The following is a 15,861-nucleotide window of genomic DNA, read 5'->3' as shown; positions in this document are numbered from 1 at the left end:
AGCTATGGAGTAAATGTGGGTGGTACTGCCAATGTCCCATATCTGTTGATGTTACACTGTGACATGCTACACTAAATTAGCATCATTAAAGATATGCTGACTTCCTGTTTGCAGTGTATCCATGTATGTACAGACAGTTATTATTGGATTACTTTGATCTTGAAGAAAATTTCCAAATCTGGTGATTCTCAGTTCTAGTGTTTGAAGGAACATCTTATTTACAGGTTTCTATGTGAATTTACAGACATTTTTAGTCGATGTAACTATGCGATCATTATCTCTGATCATTACAAAAAATATGTTTTATGTTTTATGTTTGTGCCTTCAGATTTTACCAAATTTAGACTCTAAAAATAAGTACAGTACGTCTGCTGAAGGAAACGGCCCTCAGTTATTGAAGTCATGCAAATTGATTTCAATATGGACCATTTGGAGATTTGTTTATCTCTAAACTGGAAGAAGAAACAGTATATTTGCTCCATCAAACATATTCTCCTTCAGCCACAGCACTAAGAAAGAGCAGTCTGAACAATAGCTCTCAAAATAAACCTCTATCTGCCACTTAGACGTGCACGCATCTTGTGCCTGTCACTTCAGTAATAATTCATAATGTTATGATTATGGTTGTAGACTATCAGTAGATCAGCCTACAATCAGTGACATCCTGCTGCTTTACAAATGGATCTTAAACTGGACAAAGTGTCACAATCCCTGTCCAAGGTGCTGATCCCAGACACAGTGGAATGCTCACATCTTGCCAGTCACAGAGTCAACAGGCAGGACTCCCGCTATTAAACAGAGAGGATTAAAACTTTACATGGCAGCTTATTTTAGGACGCTTTGTGATAAATAGTGGGCCTTCAGCATGTGGCTCATGACCACCTCCACTAGATGTTAGCAATAACCATTGCCTTTTGTCTTTATTTTCAGGGAGGTTTGGGAGCTGGACCCTCCTGAGGTGGTGAACTCAGTTCTGCAGTACGCTGCCTGGGGTGTCCAAGGACAACAACTGGTGAGAACATTCTGCTGCCTTTCGGCACTGCCTTACATTGCTTGCATTAGCGTTATTGCATTTTAGCATTAGTGAAGGTTATAGTAATTGGGTTAAAGTAAAGGCAGGGCTTATATCAAGAAGAAGAGTTACTGTAATGAAAACCACATTCAGCATATCTTGTCTTTATATGGAGTCAGGATTTCTACAGAAAAATAATGTTCAATATTTCATAGGGTGTGTTTCTGTATTTAAACTGATGAGAACCCAACAAAAATCATTTTTAGGCCATGCGCTTCTAATTCAGATTTGTCCGCTCTACTCACAACGTACTTATGTTCAATTTTTGAGGGAATCTAATTAGATGCTAATTTTCTCCCATAGTACCTGTTTCATTTATCTGCACCAGACAGATGGGAAGACTTTTTTTTTTCCACAGCTAACAGGCTAAGGCACAGTAGAGCTGCTTTGTCCATATATGCAAATTTCAGCGTGTCATTTTTGAGCATAAATCAAACATGACTCCATTAAGAAGTCATTATGATGATAAGGAGGTGAGAACTAGACTGGTGTGAATGCTTTCTCACTCTCGAGTAGCATACTTAGCATCATTTGACTGAACTGCATCTTTGGAAACAATGACTTGAGTGTTTGGTGAAAGAGTGTGTAAGTGAGCCTCATAGCAATTCTTTGGATTTTTTATGTTCTTAATAGGAAGATGACAGAACAGGACTAGCTGACTAGCTAATTACTTTTGTCCAGTTTGAATGGCCTCCCTCTTCTTGCAAACATGTGATAATTCTTTCAAGTTCTGAAATTAAATGTGTCTTTTTTTCTGTGACTATTATACAGATTTATTTAATTTAATTATCATGGAGAAAATGTCATGTCATCAGTGACTTTCAAAAGTGCACTTAGTCACAGTGACTAAAATGTCTGTGAGTCATGAGAAGGAGATGCATTTTTGAATGGAAATTGGGCAATTAAGGGTTAAGATTTTCAAACTTAATTGCCTCATTGGAGAGGTGTGCCTCAATGTAAATTGTAATTTCAGTTATGGTAAATATTCAGCAGATTGCCTTTAAGAGTACAACTTTGTTAAAGGGTGCTGAAGACATGACTGCAAAGGATAGTGTCATTTTTTAAAGTTTTTCTTTCATACTTTTTGCCCATTTATACACGCAACAGACACAGAGCAACATTAAGCATTCAAGTTGTGTTTCTGTCCACCTGACAGTCCAAGACCAGTATTCACTTTCCTTGTAGCTCTTTTTTGGTTTTCCACCAAATCCTGGGGGAAATATCTGGTTCTGCTAAATGCTGTTAACTTTATACACTATTTGGTGCTTAGAATGTGTATTTCCCGAAGATACAGCCGTTTTAATACCAAAAAACCTTTTGTTTTAGTAAAAACCACAGGGTTCTGAAGTCATTGAGGGCCTCTTAAATGTAAACAAGAAATTATATTTAGTATAGAACTATTTTCCATTGACAAAAGAAAAAGTAATTTGGTTTTATTGCTGTTTAACTTAATGTAATATAGAAGCAATGAAATATATAAATAATACATTTGCAATGGAAACATAATGGAAAAAACAAAACAAAAAAAAACACCTATCTGAATTTCATATTTCCCAGTCCTGGATCTATAACACTTCTATGATTTGATCAAACCTGCGGCAATAAAACCTTAAATGGCTGATTATACTAACTTCACAGTTGCAGTAATGAGACTTCACATTTAAGAATAGAACTTGCAGAGTCTGCTGTTAAATAATAATAATATTGTCTCTTTTAGCACATGCATAGCCTGCCTTCTGGACTGATGATATTTTAATGCCTTTCAGGCCCTGGCTGACAGTCAATGAGGTTATGTCAGTGCAGAGAGGCCCTCTGCTAATTAATTTTTATGGTTCTTTGGAAAGGCCAAAGAAAGATTCTGTTTCCAACTGAGACAAACTTGTGCAATGTTGAGAGATGGACTCTGTGGTGTTTGTTTGACAAGTTGGATTTGGACTTTGTGAGATGTGTCAGCTAAGTTCAGCATTGTTTTCTTCTACATGGAAATGTAGCTAGCACTCTTCGTATGGTGGATAGTGCTGCTGATGCAGAAGATATTTCAGTATTGTTAAAAACAGCTTTATATGAAGATAGAAGTGGAAAAAAGACACTTCTTCTAACTTTACACTTGCCTGAGAATCATCAGGTTTTCTTCAGTAACACAGTAATTCAATGATGGTTGTCTCAACATTTCACATTTCACACCTGCTGATAACTAATTCAACATACTTTTTACTAAAATGTCTGTTGACTTGTTGCTCAAGTTGTAACCCACAGTATAATTCACTGAATCCATGTTAAAGGTCTCCCTACTGTTTAGATTCTTCACCATCATTATACCCCAAGTAGAAGTAAGAAAACGAATGCTTTCTTTCTATTCCTGACATTATTAAGGCTCAGAATGTCCAATCAAAAAGGTTTTTAATTTCATGGAACTGACACTTTCCACTGTCCACAAAGGCGAGAAAAGCCCCAAGCAATTTTGAATTAAATCCCATAACCACAATCCTGAGGCCTGAGGAAGAGTAACATGTTAACTTCCATGCAGTTAAAGTACATTAGAGTTAATCACTTGATGGCTTACAACCTATAAACCTAAAATAATAGTTTGGATGCTTGAGCAGATACTGTATATATGTCTTATAATGATTATTAATCCAGATGACGTGTGCTAAAATTACAAAATCTCGCTCTCTGAAATCTTGCAGCATTTCTAAAGTTGTGACTGTATGTGCTTTGTGTCCGCAGATCTACATATTTGAAAATAATATCTACTACCAATCAGATGTTAAAAGTAACTCCCTCAGGCTAACGTCCTCAGGAAAGGAAGGGGTCATCTTCAATGGGATTGCTGACTGGCTCTATGAAGGTACATATCAGCTTGTTCTCACACTGTTTTTACTCGAACCAAAGCATGCAGTTTAAATCTTTTCCTGGTTCCTTTACAGAATCCACGCCTGACACTCAATGACAATGATGTGTTGACTGCATTGCCACCGTAGCTTTTAAACACTGAGAATGTAGAGAAATCAAAGCGTTGACAGACTGTCTCATTAAATTGAAAATGCCAATGTTGAGAAACATTACAAACATTGCCTTATTAATGACAGAGATTAAATATTTATAATGTTTGTTCTAGTGCAGATATCTCCCTACTGGGTGTGAGGAGTTGTTTTATGTGCACTGAGCAAACACACACTGCATGCACTTATCCCTCAGGAGAAAAGATAATTATGTAAATCTTGTAAAAAGACATGCGACCGCAATGACTTTACTGCTGTTTTCTCCTCTTTTTTCCTTTTACCCCTAATTATATTTGTGAAATATAATAATGTAGCAATCAATGATGGTTGACCCCAAAATTTAATTTAATGCCTCTTTTTTTATCTGTATTTGAAGAGTGTGTTTGTGTAGTATTATTAAGGACTGCATTGTGCTGTCTGTTTTATGAAATGAAATATATTATAATACAATTAAAGATTAATGATCACTTACATTCAATGTCAATGAGATTCGAGTGTCAATACAGCGCCTATTGAAAGATCATGTTGTGGTATTTTGTGTTGAAGGATAGTAAATATCAAAAATATAACTTATTCTGTGTCTCTTTCCAAACAGAGGAGATCCTGCAGACCCATGTGGCACACTGGTGGTCACCTGATGGAGAGAGGTTGGCCTTTCTGATCCTTAATGACACTCTGGTGCCTAACATGGCTTTACCCCGTTTCACCGGCATGACATATCCCAAAGGAAAGCAATACCCATACCCCAAGGTAAATGTTATTTAGAATACATAAACATTACCCAGGTAAATATGAAAAACAAGATATCAGTTTTCATTTTTGGAACGTATGTTTGCTTTATTTTCAAGAGTGAGAAGAGGAGATCAATATCATTTTGTTAAGCCTACTGTTTCACTTTTGGTTTATCATATAAAGGCTTTGCCCAGGCACCCTGAGGCAGGTCTTTGCACTCACTGTCCAATCAGGTGGTAGCAATCACACGCTGCAGTGCACCTGCTCTTCATTTCCCCTTTTTCATTCAACCACCTTGAGCAAGCTTTGTGCCGTCTGCTCTTTGCCACTGCCTGAGCCTGGTGTCACCAAATGAGACAGCACAAGCAGGCGTTGTGGCCACCTGAGGCTGACTCCTGACCTGCCTACAGTACATTGTGCTCCCCTGGGAGGAGTTTGAAAGACGTTGGTAGTTCACCGAGTCAGTCTGCTCCCTCTCCCTCTAACCCTGCCATCAGAGGGCTTCACTGAACCAAGCTGAAGTGGGGATAACACTCCTGAGAGGATCAGTGATGATGATAATGATGATGAGTCATACATTAAACACCTCTCAGACAGAGCATTTATTTCTGTGTACATATTTAAACAAGTGGGGTACATAATCTTCATTAGTGAGTTTTAGATTTGTTGAAAGGGGTTTTTTGTTTTTGTTTTTTTGACCAAGCCAGGCAAGCTGTTTCCCTCTTCCTCAATTCTTTATGTTAAACCACTGTTGTAAAGTGCCAAAACTGCAGTTCCCTGAACGTCCATTTAAGGTTGCCTACAAAACAAGTTAATTTCCATACATTGACTATGCCTAGTACAAAAAAAAAACAATTTTGGTCTCTATAGCTAATTATATTAAGGCTTTAAGGTATGTATAATCAACAGCTTGGCTGCTTTTGTCCTCAGAAGAAAAATGCAAAAAATGGGATTTACCAAAATGTTGATGTTTAGTTTAAATTACAATTGTGCTTAAATTGAGCTGTTGCCTTGCAGCATGTTTTAAACAACTGCAAATGCTGTTTACAGTTGTGGTTTACAATTGTTTCAGTGAAGTCTTTTTCCAGTGCATCATATTTAATCAGCAGTCTTTTTCATGTATGCCGTTTGGTTTGTCAGACTAATACCCTAATAATTTCTGCATAACAACACAGGCATAATTGTCTGTGTATGCATTTTAAATAGTTTAAAGGGACTTTTAAAGCAAGGCTCAAAATGAATTATTCATTCCCATCATTTTGCAGCACTTTGTGCAACACCATCCAGTATGGAAAATAAAACACTCTCCAGTGCAATGATGACAGTTTTTTTGTCTAAAGTCTGGACTGTTCTGCATGCAGGCTGGCCAATCCAACCCAGCAGTGAAGCTCTACGTTGTCAATCTTTACGGACCAACGCACACGCTGGAGCTCATGCCTCCAGAGACGCTCAAACTCCGGTGAGAAAAGCTGCATTTTGTTTGTCAAACTTTTGCATCAGCTGCTGTGCACTTAAAGGGATAGTTTTGACATTTTAAACTTTAGAGGATTTTTTATTTTTTTTCACTCGGCACTCTGCACCTTTAATTGGGAAATATTGTACACTGCAGCTTGCTGTGCCCCTGCATTGCAGTTACAGTAGCTGTAACTTTTACTTCCAGTAAAGATAGTTAACAAACAGTAAGGCAAACTATGGCCAACAAATCCCAGCCTGCATTAGACTCATGAGGCAAAACAATATATTTCAGTATAATTTCACAATAAATGCAGCTGCACCTCATTCAAGCATATTTTAGAGACCTCATTATAACCATCAGATTTTACGAGATTGCATCACTGTATGCCAGAACTCAATGTTATTGCGGTTAATGAATTGCTTGTGACTTTATTTATTTAAATCTACTGTACTCTAAGGAATGTCTTCCTACTCCTTGCATTACTTTACCAATTTAAGATTATTTTATTGTGCTGGACTGAGTGTTGGACCAGTCCCTGTGAAATGTTAACAAAGTCCTGACATAGAAATTAGGTTCACTGTGCACAAAAAGTCTAAAGGTCAAAAAGTAATCTCTTGTACTGTAGCACCATGACAGAAGAGACTTGGCAAGAGAAAAGCAGCAGTTTTAGTATTTTTCGCTGTTATAGGACCAAGAAGTTGGGAAATTAACCTGCTTCCTTGACCCATTACGAACTGCTCATGGAAATGGTGTGTCGTGGTTACATAATCCTTTCATGATAACCTTCATATCTAATCTGTGAAAAATATCCAGTCTTCATTTGTGCACATTTCATGTTAATCTGCCTGTTAGATTTCTTTTTATAGAATATCAATCCATCATCCCTGACAGTGTGCAAAGAATTACAGAACTTGAAATAATGACTGTAATTATAATGCTTTTCACAGGGAACATTATGTGACCATGGTGAAGTGGATCAGCAAGACCAGGACATCTGTCAGGTGGTTGAACCGGGCCCAGAACATCTCCATCCTGACCGTGTGTGACACCACCACTGGAGCTTGTGTCACGGTGTGTATGTGTGATAGAGAGGTAGAGAGAGTGTGTCTTCGGGTAGAAAAAAAGAGACCCTTACCATAAACATAAAGCGAGGTGAGATGCTTTAAAAAATGTTCAAGTATCATCTGTTCTGGAAATCTTTTGTAAGTTAAATAAATATGAAGAAAAATAATATTTTACAACCAGTGCAAGGCAACAAAATGCTCCGTATTTATTTAAGGCTAAGTAGTGCTTCTCAAACATTAGGAAAGTGCTCTTTGAAAATTGTATATTTGATTAAACCGAACAGTTCTTGAGCTATTTTTCCTGATTTGATTTTCAAGGTAACCCTCCAGGCTTCTGTTTATTCCTTGCACTGCACTTGTCATTTTAAATTATTTTGCTCTTTATTTCCCCTAAGTGGTTTCTATCTGTTTTTGTTGTTTTGAGCTGAAGAGGTTTTAAGTGAGAATGACAAAAATGGTGGCATCTATTATTCATGTTAAAAAGAGAGCAGGTGCCTTGAGTACTTCCGTGAGACTTTTTAACCTTTTCAGCAGACACACATTATGCCCTCTGCATTGCACCAGCACAGAACTATTTTTAAATTCTGGATGAGATACAAAAGTTTTCAAACGTAACAAATGTATCATACATCAATCCATGGAAATGTGTATTAGATGATCAAATATATCTAAAATGCCTTTGTTTGCTGTGTTGACAGCAAATTGTTATTACGAGGAGTGCAGTTCATGTCAGCTTCTGACTTGTAATTAAAAGTCGTGATATCGGGGTGTCGTTTAGCTCAGTTGGTAGATCAACTGCCCCATGTACAAAGGTTCAGTCCTTGCCGCGGCAGCCCAGGGTTCTAATCCGACCTGTGGCTCATTCCCCATCTCTCTCTCTCTCCACATTCCTGTCACTCTTCAAGCTGCCTCTGTCAAAAAAAGGCCAAAAAAATCTTTAAAAAAGAAAATAAAATAAATTAAAAAGTTGTGATATCAGGAATGTCGGACAGACTCAAGTGTCAACAAAGCTAACAGCATGGCTGCAAAGTCATCACACTTGTAATATGTATTTAATATTTAATTCTTATTTGAAAGGAGATATCCAGTTTTTGCTCCTCTGTGGTTTGAAATGTACTTGTAAGTCACTTTGGACAAAAGCGTCCAAACAAAATGTACAAGTACAATACTGGTTTCTCTTTTTTAATGAACTTCTTCAAATATATAACACATCAAAATGTTTTACAAATCAGACGGTATCTACAGTTGCTTTAAGATTCATTAGATCTCACACAATTTAAAGGCCCAGTTACAGCAGCATTTAAACTAATTGACTGTTACTAGTTTGGAAAGTTTCTTTTCCCACTTTGATAACTGAATGGAATAAAGTAGAACTCCAAGAACAAAATGCCAGAAGGGAATAAATGGTACAGAACGAAAGCTAGAGGAAGGGACTATTGTGACTAATTAGTTCTAGAATATTCCCAGCTTGAAAGAAGAAGATTACTTTATTGTCACTGTGCACAAGGCAATTAAAATTAGTCTTTACGCATATCCTTCCTAGTTATACAGACATAGGCATTTCATCAGAGCAATCAGGGGTCACCAGCAGTCCAGCACCCCTGAAGAAGGTTTGGGTTCCAATATCGTTGGAGTTGTTGTCGTTGTTATGTAATGGTTTCACTGTCCAGCCCACTTGAGATCAGATTTGGCTGTATGTAGCCCATGAGCTAAAATGAGTTTGGCTCTGGGCCATCCTAGGCCAGTGACGGCAGTTAACCAGGAAGCCCTATCTGCCTCTGTTTAGCTAATACGTTTTTGGTTTGAAGAAAACTTTCCTGCAGTTGAACTGTGGGACTCAACAGGCCGCTTTCCAGTTCCGTGGTCACTGATTTGGTGTGATTTGCACGAACAAACATGCCGCCCAGCCAAGAGGCAGCTTAGCTCAGGCCTGGACACAGCGCCCAGCTTCCGCTGCCAAAACTCTGGCTCATGCTCATGCATATTGGTTTGAAATGAGGGCTCAGAGTGGGAATGGTGTCCCCCCAGTGGCATGTTAAAATAAACGACAAAATAAGGGGTCCATTATATGACAGATGATTCTGTCTGGAAAATATGCCACTAAAGTCTTATTCCACAGAATACACTGCATCTATAATATCACTTTGTTGCTCGCTATTTTAAAACCACATTATAAAGAGAAAACAGACTGTAACGATACTAACATTTTCCCTTGGCGTCTTTTTCAGAGACATGAAGAAAGCTCTGAGCTCTGGCTTTCCAAGCAGGTATAGTGCTCTCCTATCCATGTATCAAGTCTGTAATTTTTGTCATTATGTGCTCCAGAGCTGTAATTTCACTTGATGTCAATCATCTGAATCTAAGTATCTTTCAAATTATGTGACATGAAGGACAATTTCACCAATATTCCACCTCATCCCTGAAATCCTTCACGTGATGACACAAGAGTAGCATGTAGCAGCTAAAAAAAAGAATCATGTCGGCCCTTTGGATCGTTCACTTTAGCAGACAAACCTGTTAGAATATATAAGCAGGGGACTTCATTATCACATGTGGGGTTTGGAAGCAAATAATCCAGCCTTCCTTGTGGATATGTGCAGTGGCAAATAACTGACAAAGAATATTTTCATTCTGTTTACATAGTTTCATTAAGGGCGTTTGCAAAATTCTAGCAGAGGTTGACCTTGTTATAATGTATTTTTTTTTACTATTAGAAAACTATTTAAATAACCTTTTCTTGTCAAGACTTATTGGAGAATTTATTTATTTGATTATGAATCCCTTTCCTTATGGTGTCCATGAACATTCAATAACCAGGCAGCCAGCAAGGGCAAAATATAACACTGTATCATACGAATGTGGTGAGAAACTTATTCATATTTGTATTTCACTTTGTTCAGAAGTGGCTCTATTTATTTGATTTTTTTTTTTCCCAAAGAACAGAGTTCATGTCTACTCACCATTGACATTTTCTATGCAGAGATAGAGGAAAATGAGAGACTTTTCTTTCAGGATTTGATCATATAGGCCTGCAGCCATAATTTTAGTACTTGATCTCTCATGCAGAGGTATTTGTCTTTGTTGGTAATCTGCACAATGCTAATATACTGACTATGAGGTTGTGTCAGTGCAGACAGAGAGCCTTTGCTAACAGTCTCAAAAGACCTCAGCACTTTCTTGGAAATGCCAAATACTCATTCTGAGTAAACTCTCTCCGTCTGAGAGTCGAATGTGTTTGTGCTACTGAGTGAGATATTTATTTAGTGTGGGTTTTGTGAATTTACACTTGTCAAATGTAAACCACTCAGTCAAGTACTGCCCTCAATACACAGAAGGAATCCGGCTGAGAAATATTTCCCATTTTAAACAGTTACAGTTTGGTTAGGTTTAGGCACAAAATCTACTTATTTGGGGTTAACATAAGTACATATTGTAAGTAATAGTAAATGACATTAACATAAAAAGAAATTAATGTTAGCTTTTGGGTTTCACAGCTGTCTCCTGAGTAAACGTCCATCCTTATGCACACTTTCTTGCTTTTTATGGTACCTGAAACACAGGAATACATTACACCACAAGAGAGGTACATACAGCGTCATAGTTTGAAGTGTAGGGCTACTGCTATATTTGATGACTTGGGAGTGAGAACAGGCCGAATGAGAAAAACTCAGTGCCCCATTAAATACATCACTTGCATGCATGTACTTTGTTACTTTTGTCTCAGAGTTTCAGATGAAATTGTGGATTGTTTTTTATGTGCACCATTCTAACCAGCCTCACTCAGTGTTTGCCAATCAACAGTCTCAACAGTTTTAGTTATTATTTAAAAGATTGTTCAAAATATTGTAGATTTTCAGGCTGAAAAAGTGGTTTAACTGTAGAGGTCCTTTGCACTTCACTCACCATCATTGTTATCCACTTGTTCATGCTGTTGACATCAAGAGAAAACAAGTCTCTAAGAACAAGACAAATATAATCACAAATCCATTCCCTTTCATAACAACAAATAAAAATTGAAAAATCTGATTTTTGTCTGATGTTTACACCCAGCCCTAAATAGGAATGTGTTGATTGATTAAGCAAGGTTGAGTTGATGCATCTTTGCTTCCTGCAGAACCAAGAACCAGTTTTCTCCAAAGATGGCAGCAGATTCTTCCTGACTGTCCCGGTTAAACAAGGAGGACGTGGAGAGTTTCATCACATTGCCATGTTCACCACACAGGTGAAAGTCCAGCCACAGTGTTCATAACCAAGCAATCTCACAAAATCCTTTATTCTAACAGATGGATATTTTGCATGGTCACAGCTTTAACAGAGTTGTTTTATTTCATGTGCAGCCGAATGCATGCTCTGAAACAGTTTAACCAAAAATTAAGGAAATTACTTTCAGCAGCCGTTATTTATTATGCCTATATTGAACCATTAATTGAAGTGTTGCCATAATCAGGAAACTCCGTCCAACTGATTTATGATACTCTCTTCCTCAACACTATAGGAACAAAATCTAATAAAAAGAGCCTGTTTCCATTACACAGACACTAAAACATCCCCATATCCAAAGAAATGCAGAAGTTGCTTGTAATGCTGTCGCTGCACAGGGTTATTTGAGCACATATTTGGTGAACCATGGATAGTTTTGTGTTTTGTGTTTAGTGTTTTTGTATCACAGAGTTTCCTCAGATTTTGTTCCAATTATGGGATCACTTACCTCTAATAAACTTCATGTAATATCAGTTTTTGGATGAAGTAATCACTGCGTGAGCATGTACAAAATTAAGGAAAACAGTCTTCATATTTAAACATAGAACTCTGACCACAACTAATATTAACTAACTAACTAATGAGAGGTGGGGTATACCCCGGGCAAGTCACGAGATCATTTCTAAAATTACATTAGTCAATACACCATGAATCAGATATGCAATAGGTTAAAATGAATACATGAGATAGACAAAACAATAACAATGAATAAGATGGTCATAATCAATACTACACAAACATACAACTACATTTGACACATGAGCTCTTCATTCATCAGTTGTTTCTCTAAATCTCTAGTTGTTTTGGTCCGATAGTGGTCCCAATTCTACTATACACTAAAATCACCTGGACCAATTCATTTAAGTGAACACACTCGGTGTGCTAGCAGCTTAATGAAAATGTTTTTGTTTTCATCATCAAACAACCTCAAGTGAGAAACCAGAAACTATTAAAAATGAGAAAGTGGAGGCAGGCATTGAGAGAGAGCCAGAGCAACATCTCTAGTTATCCTCACTTCTGGCAGTGCTGCAGGCGTCAGGGACTTGGGTCAAGGCTTTGGTTGGGTTTCAGGTTAAGTAAAGGCAAACTAAAATGGATGGGGAAACAGACTTTGAGACAACACCAGCAGAGGAAGGAAGGTCCCCTAATGCCCAGCTTTGAAAATGTACCTTGTGTTACAGTTTGGTTCAAGAAGGGGACACAAATGCAGACTTAAAGGTGACCAAAAAGGTAACTTAAATAACTTACTTACAGAGGTGGATAAGACAAAAATAACAAAAGGCCAGGCAAAAGCAAACAAAATCCATAAATCCAGGACAGGTCCAATAAACAGAAGCCCAAACAAACAAAATCCAGAAGTAAGGAGAAAGACCAGGAACAGGAGCAACACGGGGATAAGCACAAAGACAAAACATGGGACTGAGGAACTTAAACAGAATACAGATAGGAATGCAGGACTGACAGACAAAGAAAAAAACTCAAAAACCATGACACTTTGTGCAAACTCCACAAGCAACAAAAGAGCTTCACTCTGAGCAGGACTCTCCATCACTTTTTGGATTTTTGGTTGTTTATTCAGCCACAAATAAATAATTAAGTCACCAACAAGTTCCAACAAGAAACAAACCTCTGGTGCCACCTGTGATTTGATCAAACATTTACCATGGCTCTTACTTAATGATGTGTTTTTTTTCTGTCACCAGGCACTATAGCAACAATCAATGTGTGTGTTTTGTGTAGCAGCTTAGACGTCTTTTCACTCTTTTTGCTGGACACTTATTGCCTCTGAATTGGTAGCCTATACATTTTTTGCTCAAACATTCTCAACTCATTACATTCATTTGTATGGCCTGTACTGACTTTGTGTCCGTAACTTGCTTCACATTAGCCTGAACACACTTTAAGAGTCTTTGCAGCATTATAATACAGTAATCCTACTTCCACCTCTACCTCTGACAAACAAGAGATAATCCCAAGGTTGACAGTTCCAGCGTCTCCTTAGTCCATTAACTCCCGATAATGGACACCTCAAGGGGCATTATAGTGCTTATACCATGGTCACTTGCCAAAGAAATAAATGAAGACCACTAATTTGTATTTTCATTTGTTGTGCAAATCAGAATTTCTTTCACAAGCTACAACTCTTTCCTTGGCAACGCCTGATGGTTTGGTCAATGCCTGCAACAATCATCACCATGCCTTTGATACAACTTGGCAATAGGAGTTATTTCTAGACCAGCTCATAGAAGCCAGAAAGCTAACACTGTGCTATACAGATTCAAAGTCAATAACTTTCCATACAGTTGACAAACAGTATATATCATTTGACAATATTTAACAATATCCACGTCATTGTCACCAAATCAATATGAAGATTTTAGCTAACAAATAATATGCCATGTGTAACTTAGGTTGCAGCCTGATGTAGCAAGTTAAATAGCAAAAGGGATGTGAGATATGATCAATTATACACAGTGCAAATACTGTAGGAGTCTTATATCAGGAATTGAACATCGTGCATCAGAATTGAGTATTCACCATGACCATGGTGTGAGTATCAGTATTCACATGACTACAAGACCTTCTTATGAACACATAGGTCAGTCATTGATGGTCAGTGATGGTCAATGATTGATGATGTTGTTTTTCTGGTATCTACAGTTTCAAACAAACAACATACAACTGAGATGTGAGCTTACCAAGTTTAAACAAATCATTTATAACTCATCTTCTTCTGGTTCTCTCAGTTCAGAGCAGATCAAAATGAAGTCCGACATCTAACATCAGGGAACTGGGAGGTGACCAGGATCATTGCCTATGATGAGAACACTGACAACCTGTAAGTCTAAAGAGTTTTAGGTATACTTAAAAACATCCAACATGATGCATGAGATATATTTATATTTATTTTTTTTTAATTAGCATCATGGTCTGTCTACTGTCACATTTGAGACGCTGAACTTATGCTGTACACAAAAGAGTGTAGTTTGATAATTAGATGCCCGATTTAAATTTGTCTTTTTACTTTTATTGTCTTTGTTTTCTCTTCACAGTTATTTTCTCAGCACAGAGGGGTCACCGCGAGGACGGCAACTTTTCAGGTGTTTGTTGCACACAGTAATTATACAGTACTCACTGCTGGCAGCTATTGTACATAAAGTGCTTAATGCAATTACAAAGTTTGTTAATTAATGTTTGTCATTGCAAGATCTTTGCAAGACACTTTAATTAACCTGATATTATTATTATAGTTTTCACTCTAGTTCAGATCTTTTTTTTTTCTAAAAATGTCAACTTTGTTGATACTGAAAATATGCTGATTAAAGGATACAACTGTTATAATTTGGTTTTATTATTATCTACACTGAATTTATCAAGTATTGGCTGTGTATCCAATGCATGACATAGTTTATTCCTCTGTGCTAGAGACCTCCAAAACACCTGAAACTTATACTATACACATCCATGTTGTTGCACTTTCAATATATAAAAACATAGCCAGCAGAGATTATTTTGAAATAATTTGGTAACTGGATTGTCTTCAGCATGCTCAGGAACACAGTTCCTTAAATACTGCTCTCAGGCTGCAGCTAATGATCATTTTCATCATTAATTTTTCTGCCAATTATTTTCTTGATTACTGGTTACTTTTTTCTGTCTAAAAACTGCCAGAAAATGCTGGAACCAGGGCATGTTTAGCATTTTGCCTAAAAGAACAATTAAATTATTTAAATTACTAATTTTCTGTCAGTTGACTAATCAACCAGCCATCTAATCATTTCAGCTCTACATTGCTCGGCTTCTTTGACTAGCTGAGAGGAATAAACTACAGTTTTTTCTTAAGTAGTTGTTAAAACTTTTTATTTGGATATGTTTTATTGATGTTTTTTTGTCTCTTTAGGGAGGTTGTAGTAGCCAAAAGTAATGCTGGCATTACCCTTTATGGATATCGTTTACTCAGAAGGATGTGTGTTCCTGGTCTTGCACATTCCTAATTTATCATCTTCTCTCCTCAGTGTTAAAACTGTGGGTCTGTTCCCACGACGGTGTTTGACGTGTGAGCTAAATAAAGCTCACTGTATGTACTTTGATGCTGACATCAGCCCAACAAACCAGCACATTATCCTACACTGTAAAGGTAGGCCATCTAATATCCTAATTTAAAGCACTTCTGGTGTCTGGTCCTACATATGTAGTCAAGTAGCAGTTAGAGCATCTTCATCTTGCATAATGAAACATATTTCCAAGTGAAATGGAATATAAGGGTTGGGTATG

The 15,861-nt window shown here is 37.3% G+C and overlaps 1 protein-coding gene across 2 annotated transcripts in view; it reads left to right on the top strand.

Moving 5' to 3' along the window:
• dpp10 (dipeptidyl peptidase like 10) overlaps nucleotides 1-15,861 on the top strand; it is a 178,257-nt gene that overhangs the window by 149,472 nt on the left and 12,924 nt on the right. For both annotated transcript variants that reach the window (XM_019276538.2, XM_019276540.2), the window contains exons 7-16: nucleotides 931-1,012; nucleotides 3,800-3,920; nucleotides 4,670-4,824; nucleotides 6,168-6,265; nucleotides 7,210-7,333; nucleotides 9,555-9,593; nucleotides 11,441-11,548; nucleotides 14,334-14,425; nucleotides 14,640-14,687; nucleotides 15,603-15,724. In XM_019276538.2, coding sequence (XP_019132083.1) covers nucleotides 931-1,012; nucleotides 3,800-3,920; nucleotides 4,670-4,824; nucleotides 6,168-6,265; nucleotides 7,210-7,333; nucleotides 9,555-9,593; nucleotides 11,441-11,548; nucleotides 14,334-14,425; nucleotides 14,640-14,687; nucleotides 15,603-15,724 — 989 coding nt within the window. The remainder of the gene's footprint in view (nucleotides 1-930; nucleotides 1,013-3,799; nucleotides 3,921-4,669; nucleotides 4,825-6,167; nucleotides 6,266-7,209; nucleotides 7,334-9,554; nucleotides 9,594-11,440; nucleotides 11,549-14,333; nucleotides 14,426-14,639; nucleotides 14,688-15,602; nucleotides 15,725-15,861) is intronic.

This window comes from Larimichthys crocea, chromosome XVIII (genome assembly GCF_000972845.2).
Source record: "Larimichthys crocea isolate SSNF chromosome XVIII, L_crocea_2.0, whole genome shotgun sequence".
Taxonomy (NCBI): Eukaryota; Metazoa; Chordata; class Actinopteri; family Sciaenidae; genus Larimichthys; species Larimichthys crocea.
Note: the sequence above shows the minus strand (reverse complement) of the source record. Positions and strands in the feature narration are given on the sequence as shown.